This window comes from Vicugna pacos, chromosome 15 (genome assembly GCF_048564905.1).
Source record: "Vicugna pacos chromosome 15, VicPac4, whole genome shotgun sequence".
NCBI classification, from domain to species: domain Eukaryota; kingdom Metazoa; phylum Chordata; class Mammalia; order Artiodactyla; family Camelidae; genus Vicugna; species Vicugna pacos.
The window spans coordinates 51,585,824-51,607,337 of NC_133001.1; the positions used below are offsets into that span (position 1 = coordinate 51,585,824).

The window sequence follows — 21,514 nt, forward strand, 5'->3', positions numbered from 1 at the left end:
GTACTAGCATGTTATGTAGATGATATAAATGCCTCCTGTCATTTGCTGTGTGTCTGCCATGTGCCAGCTTCCCGCTCGCTATTTTATTCATATTCTTTTATTTAATATTCACAACCACCATATAAAGGTGTATTTCATCTTACAGAAGAGGAAATTAGGCCTCAGAAAGGTCCAGTAATGTCTCCAAAATAAACATTTTTCTGTTACTTTATCAGCTCTATTTTGAAAGCTGTGCATTTAATAGAATCGCCCTTTACCATTTATTTTAGAGTCTTTTTGTGTAATATGTTCTGAAGTACATTATGAAGTCCTTATGAAGTACGCTGAGCATTTGAAAGCCACCTACCGTTAGTTTTTCCCTGATGTTGAAATATGTTCTATAGTCATTTCATATTGTAGCTGTATTTGGACACTTAAATCAGTTCTCTGTACTTCTTATATTCTTATGAAATATATTTAAGTTCACTCATTTTGAGTTTTGGTTACCAGAATTTATATTTAAAGCCTCATAGGACGTGATGAACAAGATAAGCTTATAGTCTTTGTAAGTTTCGATAAATTTAGGTATTTTAATATGTGGACACAATCTTAGATGAACACTTGTATATCAGAGAACATAATGATTGTCTGGCAAAGTGTATTCTTTATCATGTGTTAAAAAAGCATGTGCTTGTCGAGTCCATTTTTAGGCCCATTTCCTTCTCACAGAAGGCAATGCTTTTGCATCTACGGTGATAGAATTTAAACCTGCCTTCTTAAGAGCTGGGTAATAACGATTTGAAATCCTGTACAACATACTGGAGTATGTAAGTGTGCGTACACAAAACGGGTGATTGTGTACGTCACTGTATTTTTCACATTTGTATTTTGAACATGGTGTTCAATGCTCTGAAAAGTAAGTGACTAATAATTGAAATGCTGGGTGAGGATTCAGAAGAAAATGTTTCCTGGCAAAGCCACCCTGTTTAAGTAAGTCTGCGTACATGTGAGAAAGGTGTTACACGAAGGAGTTTATTACCAAACACATTTTAAAAAATGGGATCTAATATTTGCACACGGATATAAAAACAAACATACAAAGGTCTCATTTATAATTTCTTTTCTCTTTCTTTCCCTTTTGATGCAGTTCACGTCCTAAAAATGTACAAGCTATTAATTTCTGAAAAGAAGGAAATATATATGATATTGAAGACATGAATCCCTTTTTCCTAATCTCTTCATTTTCATGGCATGACTCTGCATTTCATATAAAGGAGAAGCTTCTTGTCATCGCTTCCACGGCAGCTAATTATGGAAACTTGAATATTGGCATCATTAGGGGACTTGTCATTCAATTGTTCTAAAAACTTTTTAAGCACAAAACCTTCTCTATAAATTGTAAAACCTCAGATTATAACTCAGAAAGAAGAGATCCGCCATATTCCGACCCTCTCCCCTGCTTCAGACCTCCAGGCACCTCCTACAGCCTCCTAGATGTCAGGGGCTTTTGGAGCCCATTTTTAAGATGAGGAAAATGAGACTCAAAGAGAGGGACTTGGCCGAAACCGCAGAGCTAACCACAAGGCATCATCATGTGCTGAGACATAATGTCAGCAATCATGCCACCTGTGGGTCTTTTTCAGTCATCTCCTTTTTGGTGGGATCTTTTTTTAAACCTTACATCTTTCTTCATTTTAAAAAAAAAGAACAGCCGAAACTTTATGGTAACTCCATGAATATTTAATATCATTCTGTGCTACAGTACTTTATAAATAATTATATCTTCATTCGTTCATTTGTATATCCACTCATTCGTTCATTCACTCACTCAGTAGGTTCTCTGCATTTCCTCTATATCAGGCGTGATTGATTTTAAGTCGCAGGGATAAAGCAGTGAACACATAAAGGTCTCTGTTTTCACCAATAGATATGCAATATGTTACATCCTTATAAGTGCTCAGAAGGAAAGTAAACCAAGGTGAGGGAGGTAGATGGGGAGGGGGCCACTGCTTTAGGTGGGGCAGTTAAACGCAGTGCACTTTCTGATATGTTGACGTTTGAGAGACTTGAAGGGAATGAGGGAATGTGCCGTGCAGGTATCTGAGGAAAGAATGTTCCAGACAGGAAGCAGATCCAGGCTTCCGAGGTGGAAGTGTGGGTGATGAAGACACAGAGTGCCTGCAGGGCCCTGGGGCTGGAGGAGTTTAGGGTGGTGAGGTCATGTAATGACAGGTGCATGTCTTGAGTTTGAGAGCTTTTTTTTTTTTTTCAACGTTTCTTTAGAAATACACAAGTAAATATTGCCAAACTCCCAATTAGACCACTGATTTAAATAATTCAAAGCTCATCTATCTTACTGAGCCCTCTAGTTTCAGAACATCCTGATCTGAGAATGATTATCTATGGGTTCTGCCACTTGCTCACCATGTTACTAGGATAGGTAAGCCTGTTTCTTCATCTGTAAAGAGAGGTTAACAATACCTGTGCTGTTCTCCACACAGCTGTTGTAAGGGTCAATGGGCGTAATGTATTACAAAATTTTTTCAACAGCTAGAAAATGCTTGTGGGTTATTATTCTGTGGAAGAATGACGGTGGAGGGGGCACTTTAAGGCAGAGTTTGAACAATCTGACTGGTCACTGTCTGAGCACACTCCCCATAGTAACCACAGTAGTCTCATGGTGACACAGAGGTACCATCCATTCTCATCCTTCCACACTATCACCGTCTGAGTCTTACATACCCAGACATAGAGCATCTGTGTTGAGAGAGCCTGCGAAGCAGGAGAAGCAGCGTTTGGCTTATTTTTATATTTAAAACTGCATTCTAACTTAAAATAGCAAATATTTTCATTTACAGAGGTGTCAGAGATGTGATTCAGGACTGCCTCGATGTGTAAGAAGTATCATTTGGTCATTTAGTGAGAGGAAAAATGAGTATTCTTTATTTGACAGACTTTTTTTTGCATTAGAAATGGAAATGTGAATAACAGATCTTTTATTTGATTATGATTTATACCAAAGAAAGTCATGACAGATGTACTGTAATAAAAATCTTTAATTTTGAATTAGAGAAATTTTCTCGACAACAGAAGATTTAGCAGTAGTAATGCTAAAATGAAAATTTGCAACACGTTTAGGATAATTTAAACTAGAAATATTAGCAAATGTTGAATATGGTAAACTATTGCAATTTCACATGAGACAATTTAGTATTTTTTTAAAATTACAGAACTGTATCCTTTTAAACATTTAGCGTGTATGAATACATATGTGCCTGAAAACATTATATTTATATTTAATTTGCATATTTGTCTTTACATGGAAGAAGAAAACATTTCAGGTAGTTGAATCATTATTCTGATAGATTTATGTCAGTTTTCTGTCAAATTGCAAGGTGTTATTTTATTCTTGAGTCTAATATCTTGAAATAGAGAGTTTTGTTCTGAAACAGGTAAAACAGGGATACTTCTTTGTGATAATTTTAATAAGGCATTCATCTACTAAATTTGGATAAAAACTCCTGTGCATGTAGGTATTTAGAGACAATTCAGTGTTTTAACATAACATACATTGCATGCCAGTAAGCCAGTTCTGTGGAAACCCACTTGTTTGAATTTATTTTGATAAAAATATTAAGAAACTTCCTGTGATTGCGTTCTAAAAAAATTTTAACATAAATGTTTGGAATTGGGTAAAACAGCTTTTGAAGGTGTTTGGGGGGGATAGGGTTTGGGGTGGGGGATGTTGAATCGTCTCTTAACACATTGTAAAGATTTCCAAGAGAGTGTTTCATCAAAATGGTCAAATTTGAATTTCTCTGTAAATCAGACAGCTTTGGCCGCCAGTTTCAGGTGTGTGTTCGCCTTCCAGGTGGGCGTCACTGACACGGAGGATGAGGAGAAGCGCTACTCACTCTTCGTGGAGCTCCTGGACGCCAGTCACCGAGACGCTGAGTTTCAGCACCTGGTTTTGCTCTTGCAGGCGTGGCCACCTATGAAGCGTGAATATGTGTGAGTATTAACATGGAAGATATCTTCTGTCTGACTTTAGGTTTTAAAAATCAGTACCTTCAGAAGAGCCGTGAGGGATATATATATAAAATCGGTATTAGCCTTTAGATGAAATTAAAATTTTTTCTTGAAGTATTGCGGTTTCTATTTCTCCTTGCCCCTAAACCCAAAGATCTTCTTTAAAAATAGACAGACAGTGCTTGATAAGAATATCTGATTTGTGGCGTCAGCAAGGTAATTTTGTGCCAGTATTTTCACCAGGAAATTTTTTGACTCTTAACACAGCTGACAATGCTAACTTGAGAATCCACGTGGAGTAAATGGATAATTCCATGTATTGAGAACACACAGTGTTATGTGCAGCTTACATGTTATCAGTTCACACAACAAATCTACATGGGAAGGCGACGTTAGCACATTTTATAGGTGAAAAAATTGAAGCTCAGAGGTGAAATAACTTCGGCCTCACTCGGCTGTTAGGTGAAGGAGACTGAGGTCTGACCACTGCGGGCTCCCTGCACAGTCCACGTGGTTTCCTCCACGTCCTGCCCAGCTGGCGGCCGCAGCTCTGAGCTACATGACAGTGGTCAGACCATCCCTGTGCTTATCGGCCAAGGATTCCTTTGGAGGGAGTGGCCAGATCTCCTCCAAGCGCATATGCTGTCTGTCAGGACCGGCTGCTCCTTGTTGACAGAAAGCAGCAGCCCCTGCGCCTCTTCCAGACGCCCGGCGGGCCTCCTCTCCGTCTTCCCACGCTCGGCTGTGTGCGCGTCTCCACACCTGAGATGTTAAGGATGTTTTCCTGAAAATCAGTAGTTCCGTGAGCAGTGTAGGACCACTCAGGAACATCTGGACAAGCCTCTTTACCTTCACCCTGGCATGAGATTCTTAGGGATTTCTGAAGCCAACCAAGCAGTTTTTCCACCGAGTCTTTTCAGAAAGGAAAGAAGCATTTCTTAGATCTCGGTTGTTGAGGGCAGAGATGGCATGCTGACGTGGAGCTTTAGAGAACAGGCTCTTACCTTCGCTGTTTGAAACTCTGCAGTGCAAGTTCTCACATCATAAAGACTTCAGCTTCACTTGTGACAGCGCCTTGAAACAGCATTTCCATTGGGTTCCCAATTATCTCGGCAGCGCTGCCTCAGGACCTGGGGTGCTTGTTAAAAACAGTGCTGCACTTGCTCGTTGGGTCCATCTCTCGTACTGGAGTCCGAGCATCAGTGTCTGAACGCTCCGAGGTGACCATAATGGGAAGTAGATGTGGGGCCCCCTCGTCAGATTGTTAGTGATGCTTCACTTTTTCAGAAGATCATTAGGGCTGAATTGTAGATTTCTTCATACACTCGAAATGGATCATCTCTTAAACTCGAGAATTTTTCTGATTCAAAATATGACACCTCTAGTGTCATAAACTGTGGTTCTGCGCTTTCTCTGACTTTTAGAACACTGCCCATTTCAAATCACTCACCCACAAGATGCAAATCAGCTTCATTTAAAACATTTATTGCACTTAAAACATTTAATGCATTTGTAGACAAAAAGATACTCATTTTTAAAGGTATATTCTTACTTTTGGAGTCTCCTGGGTAATCTGTAAATTGCTGACCTGTGTGAGGAATTTACAGACCTCCTTTATGAAATCATTAGCATCAGAACCAAGCATTACCAGCCCACTTAACCCTCTTACAGCCGTGTCTCCTTCCTCTACCTAAGAGCTAACCAGAGGGCAAGTCAAATAAAGTCCATTTCTGCTGCTTGCCTGGTCCCAATTTGTGTTTTACAGGAGAATGTATGACGGGATATTTAAACACAGGTTCTTAAAAGCACTTCTGAGTACCTTGTTTTTGGCCAGACACAGTGCAGTGCTTGACTCCAGGGCTTCCAAAGCAACCCAAAAAGGAGGCGGGGAGGAGGAGGAAGGGTGGTGTGACAGTGACTGAGTGTTGCCAGGCAACACAGTAAAGTTAAAAACTGAGAAATTTGCTTGATCCACAAGACTGCTAATTCACCAGCACCAGCTTTAGACTTTTAGTTTTAGTCCCTCATGGGAACATGGATGGAAAGCTTAATGGATTTGTACTTACAGAAGATGCACGTTTTCCTCCTGTGTACCCCAGCTGGCTGGTGGAAAACGCATTTTGATCATTGTTTTCCAAGACCCTGGAGTGCGTGGTGCTGGCTGACCAACGTTTCTGCTGCAGGGAGGCGGCCCGTTAGAGAAAAACCCAGGAGAGCTGAAGTCAGACTTGAAAGACGGAAACAGAGGGCGCGTCCTTGCTACGGAGACTCCTCCGTCAGCCGCTCTCGAGCTTTGTCTGTGCCTTGGAATCAGCAATGTTCTGTGTCCTCACGGGCTGTCAGTTTGAGCTGAGACACAGAGGCTCCACCAGAGGCCTGTGTTGTGAGCTCCCGTGTTGATGTCACTTACCCTTGATGCTCTTCGCAGGCGCAAGGAATGAAATTCTTTCAAGGGAAGGACCATCCTGAGGGGTTCAGTGTCTAGGATCCAGAGCCGTGCTAATGAGACAGCACTCTTAATAAATAGTAAAACGATTTTAAAATGCTGTAGGTAAGATCAGGACCCAGGCACGAGCGCACCTTTAACTTGGGTCTTGAAATGTACATCCTGATGTGTGTCTGAAATAAGGGAAAGTGGCAGCCAGAGGCGGGAAACGAGAGGCAAGCCTGTGCGCTTTCAATCTCGGAGGTAAGGAAAGTAAATACTAAGTCAGGTGCTGGGAGTACACTTCACAGTTACACATCATTCATTAAACGATGCCCCCTGCGGGGAGGACAGTACGTTGCCTTTTCAGAGTGAAAAGAACCGAAGCCCAGAAGGGTCGGGTGGCCTCCCCAGAACCATACAGCTGCAACCTTTTTTTTTTTTCCTTTAGAAACTCAAGAGTTAGCGTTTTATAAAGACACCCTCGATACACACTCAAACACATGATCACAGGAAAACACAAGAATGAGAGACAGTGCGGATTTTTACAGGAAAACAAAACGACTCCTTACTCAGACCCCGTGCTTGTGGGCAAGAGTCAAGATGATGTGAGCATCTTCTGAGACACCTTAAAATGAGAGCTTTTAAGTAGCTTCCATGAGTCACCCCAGTAGCAAGTCAAGGAGCCAGAACGTGCACCCCAAGCTGCTGGGCTTCCAGCAGCCTGTGCCCCTCACACCCCATCCCCCACTGCCTCCATGCTGCTGGGGCCATGTCACAGTCAGCTCCTTTCCCTCTGCAAGATGTCCTCTTTTCCACAAGATACACGTGAAGAAACACATCATCTAGATTATGACTGCAGTTTTCCAAAAGCATTTCACGTCAAAAAGGGGGGTTTCTTGTCTATATTAAAACTCTTATGATTGCTCATAGCTTTAAGCATGTCCAATGCCATGCGTTTTTCTCCCTTAGAACCAGCGTAACCAAGAACCCGTGGGTGAGACTGGCTACAGCGATGCTGACCAGGTGTCCGACAGAGGACAAGGAAGGGCTGGGGAACGAAGTGCTGAGAATCTGTCGCTCTTTGTATGACACCGAACAGATGCTGCCTGCAGAGGTGAGTGGGTGCCTCAGGCGGCTTTCCCGGGGGGTAGCCCTCCCCCTTCCCGGCCCTTTATTATAAGCAATATCAGCGACTGTACTTGGGGAACACTTAGCTTATGTTATCGGCAGGTAAAGGCCCATAGTTTGTAGCCGATCAGATGAGGAACAGCAGCGCCGGGAGGCTGCTTCGAGGCGGCTCCCTCTTGGTTGGAGCTCTGAAGGCCTCTTCCTCTCACAAGTCCCAGGGTAGAGCCCCGTCTTCACTTTTTTGTGGGGATGCCCTTTTATGTCTAACTCAGTTTTCTGCTCCAAGGGGTCATGGTAGCTCAAGGGTCACATCTGTGAACCAGGCCAGTTGGTAACGGAGTGGTGGGCCGCAGTGGCCCTCGGGGGGTAACCAGCTGTGCTGTTGGACAGCACTGTGATAAGACTGCACAGCCACGGTGTTTATTCTCTGTGAACGTGGTAGAAACTCAGCCACTTCCACTTTGACTCTTGTTCTCTTTTTGATCCCATAATACGACTGTCACAGCGATATCTGTGTTACATATAAATATATATTAATTACAGCCCCTGCTGCGGATCTGAGCTCAGCAGTATCTTGTTTGAGCAATTTACCTGTCTTAAATGTAAGCATTTGGATAATGGCACTAAACTGATTAATTGGCTTTTGAATTTCTACCTCATAGGAGATAAACTTGAAAATAAAATTGTAAATGTGATTCTCTGAATCCTCGTTGCAATCACTCCAGGAAAATATTCTCATTATGAGTGCACATTTAATGAATTATTTTCTGAATGAGGGACTGGCTAAGTGTTTTCTGATTGCATTTTAAAATGTTGTATCCACTCAGAGGAGTTTTCCAACCACAGCGTGACGGAACTACTCTGTAGTGCGCTTACTCCAGTGGCATGCGATTTGCTTGTATCAGCTCCTGATTTACTGTGAGCTGCCCTGCTGTACTGTGAGCAGCTGGAGCGGGGAACCACGGCTGTGTCATCTGTTTCGCCCAAGGCAGGAATCCACATACTGCAGGGAGTGGGGACTCAGTTTATTACCCCCACCGAGGTAGATAAGATGTGAGTAACATGGGTTTCATCTTTGCCTTAACATAAGCTAAGGTCAGGCATTGCTAGATGAAGACCAAACACCGGAAGTGTCCCGCTCGGAGTTCTGCCAAGTCTGGGTTGGCAAACGTCCCTCACGTCACTTAGGATCTGTCGCTCCTGTGGAACCAGCTGGTGGTAATGGCAGTGACTGGCCTTTGCTGGCGCCCTGGGGCCTTCACTTCCGCTGTCCCGTCTCACTTTCGTCATCACCCGTGAGGGGGTTCCGTGCCCTGCTTTTGATAGCTCGTGCAGTAGAGGCTCTGAGGCCAGGGGTCCCGCCCCAGGTCCCTCGGGCATTGAGTGTACGTCTGGTCCTCAAGTCTCCGTGCTTGAACGGTTAGAAAATAAACACTTCCAGGTGGGCGCTCTCACACCCCTGGGGTGTGTGCATATTGAATGTCAGCCTTAGGCAGTTGTGTAAGTTTTATTGTCAATTTTTTCCCTTTTGTATGATACTTCCCTCAAGAGCAGCCTGTAGTGTGTAGGGTCTAGATGATCGGTGTTTTAGATGTTAAGTGTGAGGATCTCCATCAGTACCTAAAGATTTTTTTTTAAATACTGAGTTACTTTGACTATAATTAGTTCTAAGGCAAAGAACGTAATTTAGCTGAGAATATGGCCATTGCATCTCTGACCCACACATCATGCCAGTAGCTGCATAATCGAGGTTCAGTAACAGTTACATATGTCATCTTCTAGCCACCAGGGGGTGGGTGATAGGTAATATCTGAGTGTCCATGGCAGAAGTAAGTCCTGTCAGGATTACACTCAAAGTCTAGGGGAACCTTCCAGGACATATAAGGAAAAGTGTGTTCTTTTTATTGACCAATGTATAATAAGGTATGCTCTCTATTTCCTATTTAAAAAAAAATAAAAGACTTGGTGGTTAAATGAGAAGCTAAACAGCTGTAATGATGTGAGGATCCGCCTCCTTCTGCAGCCCGGGTGAGGTGCTCGGACAACGAGAGTAGCATGTGAAGTGTATTTGTAAGGCTCCTGTTTGGTCTCAGAATCATCTGGTCAGTGATCCCAAGTGTTTTGAGGAAATCAGCCGGCGCCTTAAGCACACACCACACCACACCGCCCCGCAGAGGCGGCCTCACAGTGGAACCTGGAGCAGCACGGGCTTGAGCAGTGTGGTCCACTTCTACGTGGACTTTTTTCGATGCTAAGTACTAGCGTGCCCCCCGGGGTGCGGAGGGACTGCGGGTGCGGAGGGCCGGCTGGGAGTTACACTTGGACTTTTAAGTGCGCTGAGCGCCGGCGTCCCAACTTCTGCATAACTCAAGGTCGGCTGCACTCACCTCTCCTCCTTGTTAGGACCAGGAGCATCTGAAGGGCAGGGGCCTCAGATCCAGCACAGCAGAAGGAGCCCTGTTGTGGGGCCACGACACGACCTGTGGCCGGAGAGACTCTGGACCTCCGTTCTCTCGTCTCTGAAACAAGGGTTTAGGGTGGGTGATCTCAGGGGGCCTCTGGTTCTGGCTGTGCTGCAGGGTCTCCAGTCCAGGGAGGAGCATGAGCGGAGGCTGTCTGTTTACTTCTCCGTGCACAGCACAGGACTCACTGCCTCTCGTGATCTTGGGGTGAGGAGGAAGGATGGGGTTGAGCCCCCTTTTGAAGCAGGTCGTTATCGCTTCTCTGTTCCAATTGGATGCGATGAAAGATCATTATCAAAAGAGTTGTGTTGCCCAGTGACTGCTTCTTTCTGCTGCTTTCTGCCTTTTAATTGGGTGCATTTGTGGATTTTTTTCTTAGGATGTCATGATTAAAGGAACTTTGCTCAAATGGGTACTATTTTTATTAATCGCTAAATGTGCTCAATGTGAATTAGAATTGTTACAAAGGAAGGAACTTTATTTTACCACATTTGGAAATTATATAGCCTCATTTCAGAGTTCCGTAAGATTGACTGTCACTATGGCCGTAGAATCATCCATGACTCAATTTTTTACTCTCGTATCTCTGGTGCCCTCCTGCGTGGTTTGTGAAGTACGTTTGCTTGATTACCTCTGACAGGACTTAAAGGGCCCCACTTTTTCCTTCATCCCTGTTCCCCACCTCCCCACTAGTTTCCTATAGGTAGAGGCTTTTTATTTCTCGATTCTTCGGGACGCCTTTTTGTGATTACCTGCTGTTGCTCATGGTACTTGTTTACTTATGGCCTTGATGGTTTTGCTGATGGGAAATATTGCCAGAAAGAGAAAGTTGCGGTTTCTCACAGGTCACGTGTCCACGAGTCTTGAAAGTCACGCATCCTTCTTCTCAGCTTGTATCCATGGCAATGAAACATTCTCAGGAGTAGGGGGATCTGTAGAATCAGAAACTGGCGTAAAACAAGTTCTTGGCATTTAGGTTTAAAGCTTCAAGTTCCAGCCGCCCCTTAGTGTCCATGATTTTGCCGAGGTGCAGATGCTGTGGGTGGGGGTGTGGGAGTGAGACGCCCAGTGGAGCCCAGCTCCTAAGTCTCAGCATGACTGTTCTCTCTCGTGGTGGAGGCACTTCTGATGATGTCAAGAGCTCGATTTTTAGCCTCGACAACGCCTGTCCCGGTAAACCTTGTGCCCCACGCTCTTGTCGCAGGCCCTGCAACACCTTTAGGTGCTGGATTCCTCCAGACCAGCAGGAGGGTTGTGTGAGAATGGAAGGTCCATGGTGGACCAGTCCTGCTTCTCTGACAGCCATCAGCCACAGGGACCAGGACATCACTGTAAGCCACAGTCCACAGGCAGGACAGATGCCCAGAGTTCTGGCCCGGCTCTGGGCCCAGGCCCACCTGCTCCTCTTCATTCAAGGTCTCGTGTTATACTATGTCTTGATGGTCAGACAGACTTGAGCTGTGAAGGTGCCATAGAAGGGGTTCTGGGGTTCACTCTGCTACTTTGCTCTTCCTTGCAGCTTCCAAAATCCCTTTATAAATGTCCTAGTAAACTTTCCTCTTGTAACACAGGGGGAAATACCTGGTGAGCATAGTATAGTATTTAATTACAGGGTAAGTGTTTAGCCAGTAACTATTAGCTGAGTGATAAAAAATACTCAGTAGCTCTCATGAAATGAGTTGTTCCATGGCTGGGTGTCCTTGCCTGGCTGTGGGGTATCTATCCATTGTGTCTGCTTGAGGGAAATAAAGGTTATTTCAGTAAGTTTTTCATCAGAGCCAAGATCAGCCAAGCGATGCGCTTAGTCTGAGCATCACACGTTGCTGAGAAATACCTGCTTGCCACGTACTGGTTAACTTACCGAACAAGCAAATACGAGTGTTCAGAGAGGGCAATCCACAAATAGTCTTAGGTACAGTATGTACCAAGTTTAAATTTCATCCTCCCAAATATTCCCTGCAGGTGTAGGCATCCCCGGGTTAAAAATCCGCATTTCTCTTCGGCCCAGATGCTGGGTGAGACCCCTCTGTGTGTCCTCTGTGCTTTAAGGCACACGCAGCACTTTTCTGAGTTAGAATCCATGTTTGAAGTACACGTTTTTCAAAACTGTTACCTTGGTGATACTGATCGTTTTCACACAGGTTTGTGTGGCACAACGTCCAATCTGATTTCCAGCAGAATCCCGCTGGGTGAGAGCTGAAAAAACCTACAGTGAGTGGAATTCCAGAGACCTTTCTCCCAAGCTTTAAATAGGAGCTTCTTTGTGTCCACCTTATTTTATCTACACTTTATGATAATGTAAAGGAATTATGAAAACGTCATGAATTTGAGTTTTCCTTCTCTGATACGCTACTGTTACAGCAGCACAAGAGAAAGGTCAGACCCATACAGGGCAGTGATTCTCAGTTCTTTCAGAAACAGACCTCGCTGTATGTAATGCAGTTACACTCATTGTCTGGTCTTTGGTCCAAGCGTTCTGTTCTTTATGTTACAGCTGAAGTCAGGACACCGAGGGAACATATAACTCAGCAGGGAGTGCTAGCTTGCAAATTTATTTTCTATGCTTTTACTCTTTTGTTGTGAACGATGATCATTTGTTATCTTATATAAAAACCTGCTGTCTGATGACAGGTTTAGCCATGGTAAAAAGAGCCAAGAATAAAATTCAAATGCATCTGTGGAGTTCCAAATACATTTGGATTTTTCTGGACCACAGAGTTTTCATGAAGATGGAATATCTTAAGTATATCAAGCACTCGGTTTACCTTGACTTTAGAATTAGAAACAGATTTTAAAATATTTGAAATGCTGATTTCCTTTGTTACAGTAGATGATAACTGGGTATTTTTGATAGTATTAATGGTTGATAATTTTGTTGTTAAGCATCTTGTAAATGCTGAGCATTGTGCATTATTAGTCACTCATACTTATTCTCTCACACACACACCCATGCAAAACACTGCGAAGTAGATACAGTTACCTCCATTTTATTTATGAAGAAATGAGGGCTCTGAGAGTTTAGGAAAATAAATTGTAGCTGTCTGTCCATCCAGTGGGATGCTATGCAACCACTAAAAGTGCCATGGACGAGCATCCGATATGGGGAACGACGTTCACAGGAGATGGCGAAGCGAGTGAAGCGGGTACCCAACACTAAGTCAGTGTGGTCCCATGTGCACGTTTCGCACAGACACGCACCCTCGTGGGTAAAGGTGTGGGAGGACCGCGCCCGGGCGGCCCAGCGCTTCCCTGCTTTCTCACTCACGTTGTCGCCTGGTGCTTTCAGGGTGTGAAGGAGCTGTGCTCGCTGCTGCTCCAGCAGTTCCTGCTGCTCCCGGCCCTGAAGCTTCTCCTCGAGAGCCAGGACGAAGGTCTGCAGGCCGCGGCGCTGGAGCACGTCACCGCCATCACTCAGGTACTCCGGGGGACTTTCCTCTTCTTTATGTTTCAGAGAAATGAACTCACGTAGCCATTCTCATAAATAACAACCACGACTTACCTAGGACTGTCTTATGTACCGAATTCTCTGAATTCTGTTTGTTTAAGTAGATACTTGTTTGTTTTACGAACACTTAACTAAGTTCCTCCTGTGAACCACACGCTGTGTTTAGATGCCAAGAGTACAAATCCATATGCCGAAGCGTTTCCTCCAGGGAAGCAGTGGGTTAGTCTCTTAAGTAAACGTCAGAGCATCCTAGGTCCACCGGACTAGTCCTTGCCACCTGAAATTTGGGCGAAGCACTCCTAGTGTCAGGCAGGTTTTCTAGGCCTGGATGTGTGTGTTTGGTTATCTGCTAATTAAAGGTGAGAAAGCGGCTGCAGGAAGTGCTTACTGGCGCCACGGGACGTCTCAGCTCACGTTTCCCCCCAGCAACCTACACACCACTGAAGCCGCCTCGCCTCGCCTCCCGGCTTGAAGATGGGGCGCTGGTGTCAAGGCTCGAGATCCCACTCAAGGCTGGTTGTCTTGTTACCATGATTGAGGGAGAAACTTTCACTTCCCTTTTTAAACTTCACACTTTAGGATTAGATAGCGCAGGGTTGTGTTTTAACGAATTTGTGTTTTATGATCGTTATTGAAACCTCTCTGTAGGGTGACCTTCTTTCATCTGAAGCGCGTGTGTGTGTGTGTGTGTGTTTTAACAAAAATATAAGAGGGTGTCTTCCAGGCACCAGAAAGGAGAGGAGAATCCAACTGCAGAGGTACAGTGAAGAGACTGATTAAAATTCGCCATGATGTAAATTTTGTTAATGACAAAGGAGGCAGAAAGTGAAACGTAATTGCATTTGGAAATAGTCATAATGAACAAAATGAGAAAAATCTAGTACCTTTATTCATTTAGATGTATTTTCAAAATAATGCAAAGCTTCTGTGAAGACTTTGTGAGTATCCGTCATCACAGATCAGTGCGTAACAGGGGCCTTTTCAGAAATCAGTCTGCAGTAGGAAGGGAGGGGGCTTGTCTGGTGGTAACCTCCCTGTCTTCTGGGCTCAAATAAAAGTTGCACAATGCTAGGGATTGACAAGAAACTAAGAGCTACAGTCTTTTCTTAGCCGATTTTTTATTGTAAATCCAAGAAATCAGGAGAAGGGTGAAACTGAAGAAAATCAGGCTGCATACTTTCAATGTTTTTTTTTTCCTCAGCACCATTGTACACTGTATTTGTATCTCGGCTTAGGTGTTCCCACTAAACTTTGCCATGGGCCTCTTTGAGAATAAAACAGTGATGTATTAAAAATTGCCTTTCCCTGTTCGTCCTGCATAGGGACTTCCCGATGCCCTCCAGAATTCCATAGGTCAGTATATCAGTTTTCACTTTAAAGAGTCTTTATCTCGAATGCATCAGTCAGATGTAACTAGAATGCAACTAGATGTAATTAGATGCAACTGGAACAGAGACGCCCTGACTGTGAACTAACCACGCCACCTGCTCTCACACACCACACACACACACAGTCAAAATAAGAAACCACATGGGAATGCTGCAACACCCAAGTCATTTTTAAACGGCACTAGGGCACCGTCATAACACTTCCACCTGCGCCTCTGACGTGCAGCATTGTGCTGAAACTCTGCGGTCGTGAGGCCTCGCTGCAGACTGTGAGTGGTTTGCCTGGGGTTGTGCCAACACCCAAAAACCTCTGTGGCCTCCAGATGCAGAAATCCACGCCAGCGGTGTACTGTGCTGAGGGGAGGCACCTCCCTACCCCGAGACCCTTACTTCTAGGAATTCAGTCATGAGACTTACTTGAAACTTCTCCACACTGAGTTGAGGATTCACACTGGGCTAGCTCCTCTGTGACCTTAAAGTGTGTTTGGAGACCCTTTTGCCTCCTCCAAAGAACTCAAGTGTTACAGAGTTTCCCAGTTTTTCAGTACTTTTTAACTTTTTATTTTGAGGTAATTTGAGTTTACATTCAGTTGCAGGAAATAATACAGATCTTTTGTACTGTTCACCTGGCTTCCCCCAGCAGCTCCAGCTTGCATAACTACAGTATAATTATAACCAGGACACTGACAGTGATACGGTCTCTGGACCTTCGATTTCATACTTGTCCATGCCCTCATGTGTTTGTCTGTGTGTAAAGTTCCGTGCACCATTGTCACACGTAGATCCATGTGACTGCCACTCCAGTCAGGGTACAGAGCATTTCCATCACAGCCCTTTATAGCCACAGCCACCGTCTCCCTCCCCACCCACCCAGCAACTAATCTCCATCTCTGTAATTCTGTCATTTCAAGAATGCTGTATAAATGGAATAAGAGATTACTGTAATTCATCACTGCTCTCCCAGCACCCTTAGAGGGTCATGTCACACTTTCCTAAGGGAAGCATTTCACTGGGCCTTTTCGCAGGGCTCCTGGCAGGATATTTTAGATTATGCTTGGCATTGCAGTGGAAAACAGAGAGCATTTGCTTTCTTTTGTGTGTGTTCGTTTTGCTGTTCGCTCTGCCCAGTAGTAGGGGCCCTGCGTTCATCAGCTTGTTTCTCCTCTATTGGTTGTGGACGGCAGGTCCTGTTGACATTAAGAGAAAAGGTGAAGAGCCTCCTCTGACAGGCAGTCCTTCCTGCACAGGGCCCGGATCCAGATGGAAAAATGCCGCCTCTCGCTTGCTGACGGCATGTGTTATTCCGCTGTTCGCGTTGAGATACTGACAGATTTATAGGTGCTTACATGCAAAAGGGTGATACTCAAGTGCTGATGCCTGAGGTTGTGCTGGCCGTTCAGCAGTGAGCCTCACTCCTTCCTCTGAGCTCTTCTGAAATTGCAGTCCTCTGGTGTTTGGCATGTCCTTTTTACAAATGGCCAACAGCCTCTTTCCTGGGCCAGAAATAGAAAGGCCGTCTTAGAAATTATATTGTTGATGAATGATTAAAACCCTCATATGTTCCAGACTGCTAGATCAGCCTCAGAGAGATTTAGAGCTCCCCTTCAAAGCCGCCTTCTTTCCAAGAAGGCTCTTCCTTGTGAGTGTGTTTGAATCTCATCTCTGGGATAGTTCCTACCAGGTGGGAGTCTCCTGACTCATCTCATCAAAGTAAGCAGATGTGTATTTATAGCAGCTTCATATACAGAAAAAGTCCCCGCTTCATGTTCCAGATCTGTGGTGGCCTCTGCTCGTCACTGCTTCCCCCTTTTCAGGACTGCCTCTGCCCCCACCCCACGTCCCAGGGACTGTCCTGGACCACGTGCCTATTAATGGAATACTTTATGGGATTATAAAGGAAGTGTTTAAAACGTTTAGCCCCTAATTGTTTCTCCCTGATGCTAATAGCAACCATCTCCCAGTACCAACTTCAGAGTCTGCCCTCAATGGTGCTGCTGCTTTCGACGGAACTGGGCAGGCTCTCAAAACGGAGGAGGGTTATCTCTACAGAGAAATGAGGGTGCTGAAAGCATCTCGACCCACAGAATACCAGCGCTGGGAAGAGAAGTGCAGAGCGAGTCTGACGGCCTGCCTGGCATGGGTCTCCTCTTTAAACCTGCTGAGTCACTGGGCCCTGGTCGAGTCCGATAGGAGGAGGGAGCCCGCCGTGCTCCGTGCCGCGGTTTGAAAGCCCTCGTAGGGGAGCGCCTCTGGGATGAAGGCTCGCCCTGTGTCTTGAACACGTGGGTCTCAGTCCCGCCCTGTGTTGTTGCTCAGAATCAGTTGCTTCCACAGGGAAGCCCTTCATGTTTTTAATAAATGTGATTATTATCCCCTTTAATTTTGCCATGAAGGCACTGGAACCTACCAGTGGACTCACAGTGACCAGTGTCTCGGTGGGAGGGTGAGCTTTAAAGATCCTCAGAAAAGCCTGCTTGGATGAACATATTTACAGTAGACCCTGGGACATCCCAGCAGTTCATCCAAGCGTAACTGAGAGCTGGCCGTCCCCATCCAAGGTTCCTCCACATCCGTGGATCCACCCAGCCAGGGACTGTGTGGCGCTGTAGCATTTACTGAAAAAAATCCACATATAAGTGGACCAGCGCAGTTCAAACCCACGTTGTTCAAGGGTCAGCTGTAGATAAAACCATGAGGCCTCCCTTCCTTCATTCCCCCTTCAGCTCCACCCAGATTTCTAGCTAGTACCTCCCAATGGGGGTCTGTTCCTCTGTGGTCCTCCTTCATTTTTGCCTCCTCCGCGTTGAAACCAGGCTCACACTCTTTCCTTCGTGCCTCGGCGGGCTGTGCTAACAGGCGCATTGGGCTGGGGCCTGACAGTCTTGCCAAGTCCTTCTTTGGTTTCAGCCCTAATGTCAGCTGGTTTTCTTCTAAGTGTATCCAGACCAAGCTAGGCCGATGTGACCCAGTCATTCAAAGAAGAATGAAGTGCGTGCCTTCCTGTGTATCTTACAGATGTCAGCTGATACTAAACTGATCCCTTATTACATTGCTGTTCTTTTGACTCTTTGAGTACCAGGCTCTTTTTCGTAGAATTTTGGGCATTTCTGCTTATTTCTAAATATCATTTTACCCTGAACACACCTAGATGTGTTACTTTTATCCATCATCATTTGTCCTCAGCCAGTGGTTGGTCTTCTCGATGAAGGAGGCTCTGCAACCACATATCTCCCGATATTCTCAGCTGGATGCCTCTAGTGACAGGCAGCTCACTCCCTGTAGGTTAGCCTGTTCCATTTCTAGACAGCTCTGAGGGTTGGTTGACTGACTTAGTGTGAACAGGCATATTAAGTACCCACCATGCCCAGCCTGGTACCGTGAGGAATGGGTAGGACATTTGTAAAGATGAAATACAACACTATCCCTGTGTGCAGAGGAATTATCTCCTGGGGTGACTGACATGAAACAATAACACATGAAATTGAGCAGAGTAGGAAGGGGCCATAGTGTGGGACTGGCCAGACTCAGGGTCCAAAATGGAGCATTTGATTCTGGTCATTGAGGTGATCAGGCCTGGGTCTTCAAAGAGTCTCTCCCATTTTCAGATCCTAAGTCAGAGGATTGTCCTAGCGTTGGCTTCAGAAGAGGTGTACTGTTAAATCTCAGGCTGGGAGTGGGGCTGATGGAATGCTGAGACATGGAGTCTGAATGTCATACAGATAAATCCAGAGAACAAAAATGTACCTGCAGGCATTTTTCTCACTCCAGGTGTACACTAGTGTTGCCCGTGTGTTTCCTTTTTCTGCTCTGGCAGTTGATGTACCTAGTAACTCTCATTAGTAACAGTATATGTAGCAGTGAGACAAGTGCCCTTCCTAAAGTAAACAGTGAACTAATATTAAATAATCTCCTTTAAAGTAATTGAGCTGAGGTCCCGCATGCACTATGCTACTGGGATTTCAGCTTCCCTCATTACGGTAATCACTCTTAGCTTCGTACAGATCCATAAAATCAAAGATTTAATTCAGAGAAGGTTCATTACCTATTGTTGAAACGGGAATTAAGCAGATAACATTTTAATGGCTTGGAAGACAGCAGTGCTTTGTGCTTTAATGGATTTTTTTCCTCAAGATCCGCAAAGTTTCATTTATTCTCAGGAACTAATCACTGACCGGAAAACCAAAATCGCTGATCGAGGAGGCAGGCGCTGCACTCACTTCATGACGTCGGTAAGGCCTAGTCCTGTGCTTTGGTCCTGGTTTCTTGGCCCTGGTAACTCCAGCCGCTCGCTGAACTTGAACTCGACAGCAGGCACTGTGCTAGGCACTCAAAAGCACCGAAGAGCTCAACCTCTGTGGGCAGTCTGCATTTCACACGTGAAAACTGGGGCCCGGAGAGATTGTCTGTACCAAGGTCACACACCGGATTAGCAAAAAAGCCAGGACTGGAAACAGGTCTCTAGCCCAAAAGCCCGTCTGCCGTCTTTTCACAAGACGACTGCTCCTCACTCTAATTCAGACTTACTTGATCAGAGGAATTAAATCAGCTAGTCCTCCTGGACTCGTCTCGTATTTATTTCAAACATCCAGCTGAGTCCAAAATAACACAATATAGTTTCTTCCCCAAGCTCTTAAAGCACCAATCAAGCCAATGTCAGGAATGTGTGATTTTCTGCAGACCATATACCAGAGTGATTCCTGATCAGTTCAAAGGTAGATATGTTTAAAATCAGAAAATAAAAATATTATTACATTATATATAAAAAAATATATTATTTTGTATATAGATATTTTATATATAATAAAAAACATTATATATTAAAATATTTTTATATATATGTATACATACACATATCAAATCCTTCAAGTATAACTCCTGAGCTTTAAAGCAACAGGGAAAGAATCATAAAGGAACAGATTCTTTCCTGACAATATAAAAATGTAAAACTTCTACAAGAAAACAAACAACCAGAACAGAATTGCAAACAATAGATTAGAATGTTCATTATGACTAAAATCAGGGCTAATGTTTAAGTTATACAGAGAACTCCTTTGCATGTGAAAGATGATGCTGAAACTCCAGTAAATGAGCAAAGGACTTGATCCTTCCCACAAGGAAAACATGATAGGAAATGTATGGAAAAAATTCATTCTTGCGAATAAACAAATTCAGATGAAAGCATCTCTGAAGTACCAGGTTAGCAAAGTGATTTTCTTTTCAAAATAAACACACCCAATACCCAAACACGCTCACAGTGAGAAGGGCACGCTCCTCCACGGATAACTGCCGCTGTGAACCGGACGGCCGGCGTTCCTGCGTCACTGCCTTGCACTCACGTCTCAGCCAAAACGTTTCAGATGCTTTGCCCCGTATTTTAGTCTGCGTGGGCCGCCATAACAACGTGTGACAGACTGGGCAACTTCAACAACAGAAGTTTATTTTTCCGAAATTCCAGAGACCCGGAGTCCAAGGTCAGGGTGTCGGCGGAATTGATTTCCTTGGCTTGGAGATGTCTGCCTTCTCCCTGTGTCCTCACGTATGCCTCTTGGCTTATATGTGTGTTCTCTTCTTGTAAAGACACCAGTCCATTTGGATTAGGACTCATTAAACCTATTTACCCCTTTAAAGTCCCTGTCTCCAAATAGAGTCACATTCTGATGTATAAGGAGTTAGGACTTCAACATACGAATCTGAGGGGCAATACGCTTCATCCCAGAAGACCCCAGTTACACCTCTCCTAATAGTCTATCCTAAGGAGAGAATTCAAATAAAGAAAGTGTATGTGTAAGACATTCACTTGTAGTGTTTCAATAATATTAAACAATTAAAAACCACTATTTATAGCAGGAGAAGTTAAATAACTACTTTGCAGCCATTAAACTTTTTCAGAATGAAAACTGTATAAAAATATTTTTAAAAATTCTCAACATATAACAAGAAAAGTAGGATAAAAATATCATATGATTGATTGTGGGGAAATATCTGCATTTGGATAGTTACTGGAGCGAAAGGGAGGCTAAAATAACTTCCTTACGGTGATCCAGTATAGGTGCCCTCTTTCTTTTTTAAAACTATTATTTCCATTTTTTTCTTTTTATTTCAAAAAGAAAAATAAAGTAGATTGGAATGGGTAATTCTAGCTGCTTAAGACAGCGCCAGGCTTCTGTGGTCGGTAGCACCAGAGTTTTAGTGCCTTAAGGTAGAATTTATTCAAAAACAAGAAAAATGAAGACAAACTGAGGCTTAACAAATCAGTCCAGCATCTGAGCAACGTGGGGACGATGCCAGGCCCTGTGAGGTGCAGAGCAGGACTCAGGCTGGCCTTGGAGCCCCTGAAGCGGGCGACTTAGTGTGTGGAGAGGAGTGGTCTTGGCTGCCTGTGACCTGGGCAGTCCCCTTCCCTGACCCTCAGGCTCCTCTTCTTTAAAGTGCAGTTGTTGGGATGGGTCCTTTAAAAGGCCGTCTCTTGCTTTCTGTGTTCTTTCATTTTCTGTTGTGTCCCAAATATGCACAGCATAATTGTCTATACAGTGTTTTCCTTGCACTTGACAATTATTAAGTGTACTCTGGCCATTCTGTGCATCTTGCAAAGAGCTAGAATCAGATAGAAAAGTCAGAAAAAGGAAATAACATGAAGTCAGCCATTCCATTTTCC

The 21,514-nt window shown here is 44.3% G+C and overlaps 1 protein-coding gene across 1 annotated transcript in view; it reads left to right on the forward strand.

Annotated features, from left to right (window-relative positions):
- Positions 1 to 21,514, forward strand: part of NBAS (NBAS subunit of NRZ tethering complex) — a 276,510-nt gene that overhangs the window by 251,583 nt on the left and 3,413 nt on the right. The window contains exons 49-51 of the mRNA XM_072938186.1: positions 3,851 to 3,990; positions 7,406 to 7,550; positions 13,313 to 13,441. Coding sequence (XP_072794287.1) covers positions 3,851 to 3,990; positions 7,406 to 7,550; positions 13,313 to 13,441 — 414 coding nt within the window. The remainder of the gene's footprint in view (positions 1 to 3,850; positions 3,991 to 7,405; positions 7,551 to 13,312; positions 13,442 to 21,514) is intronic.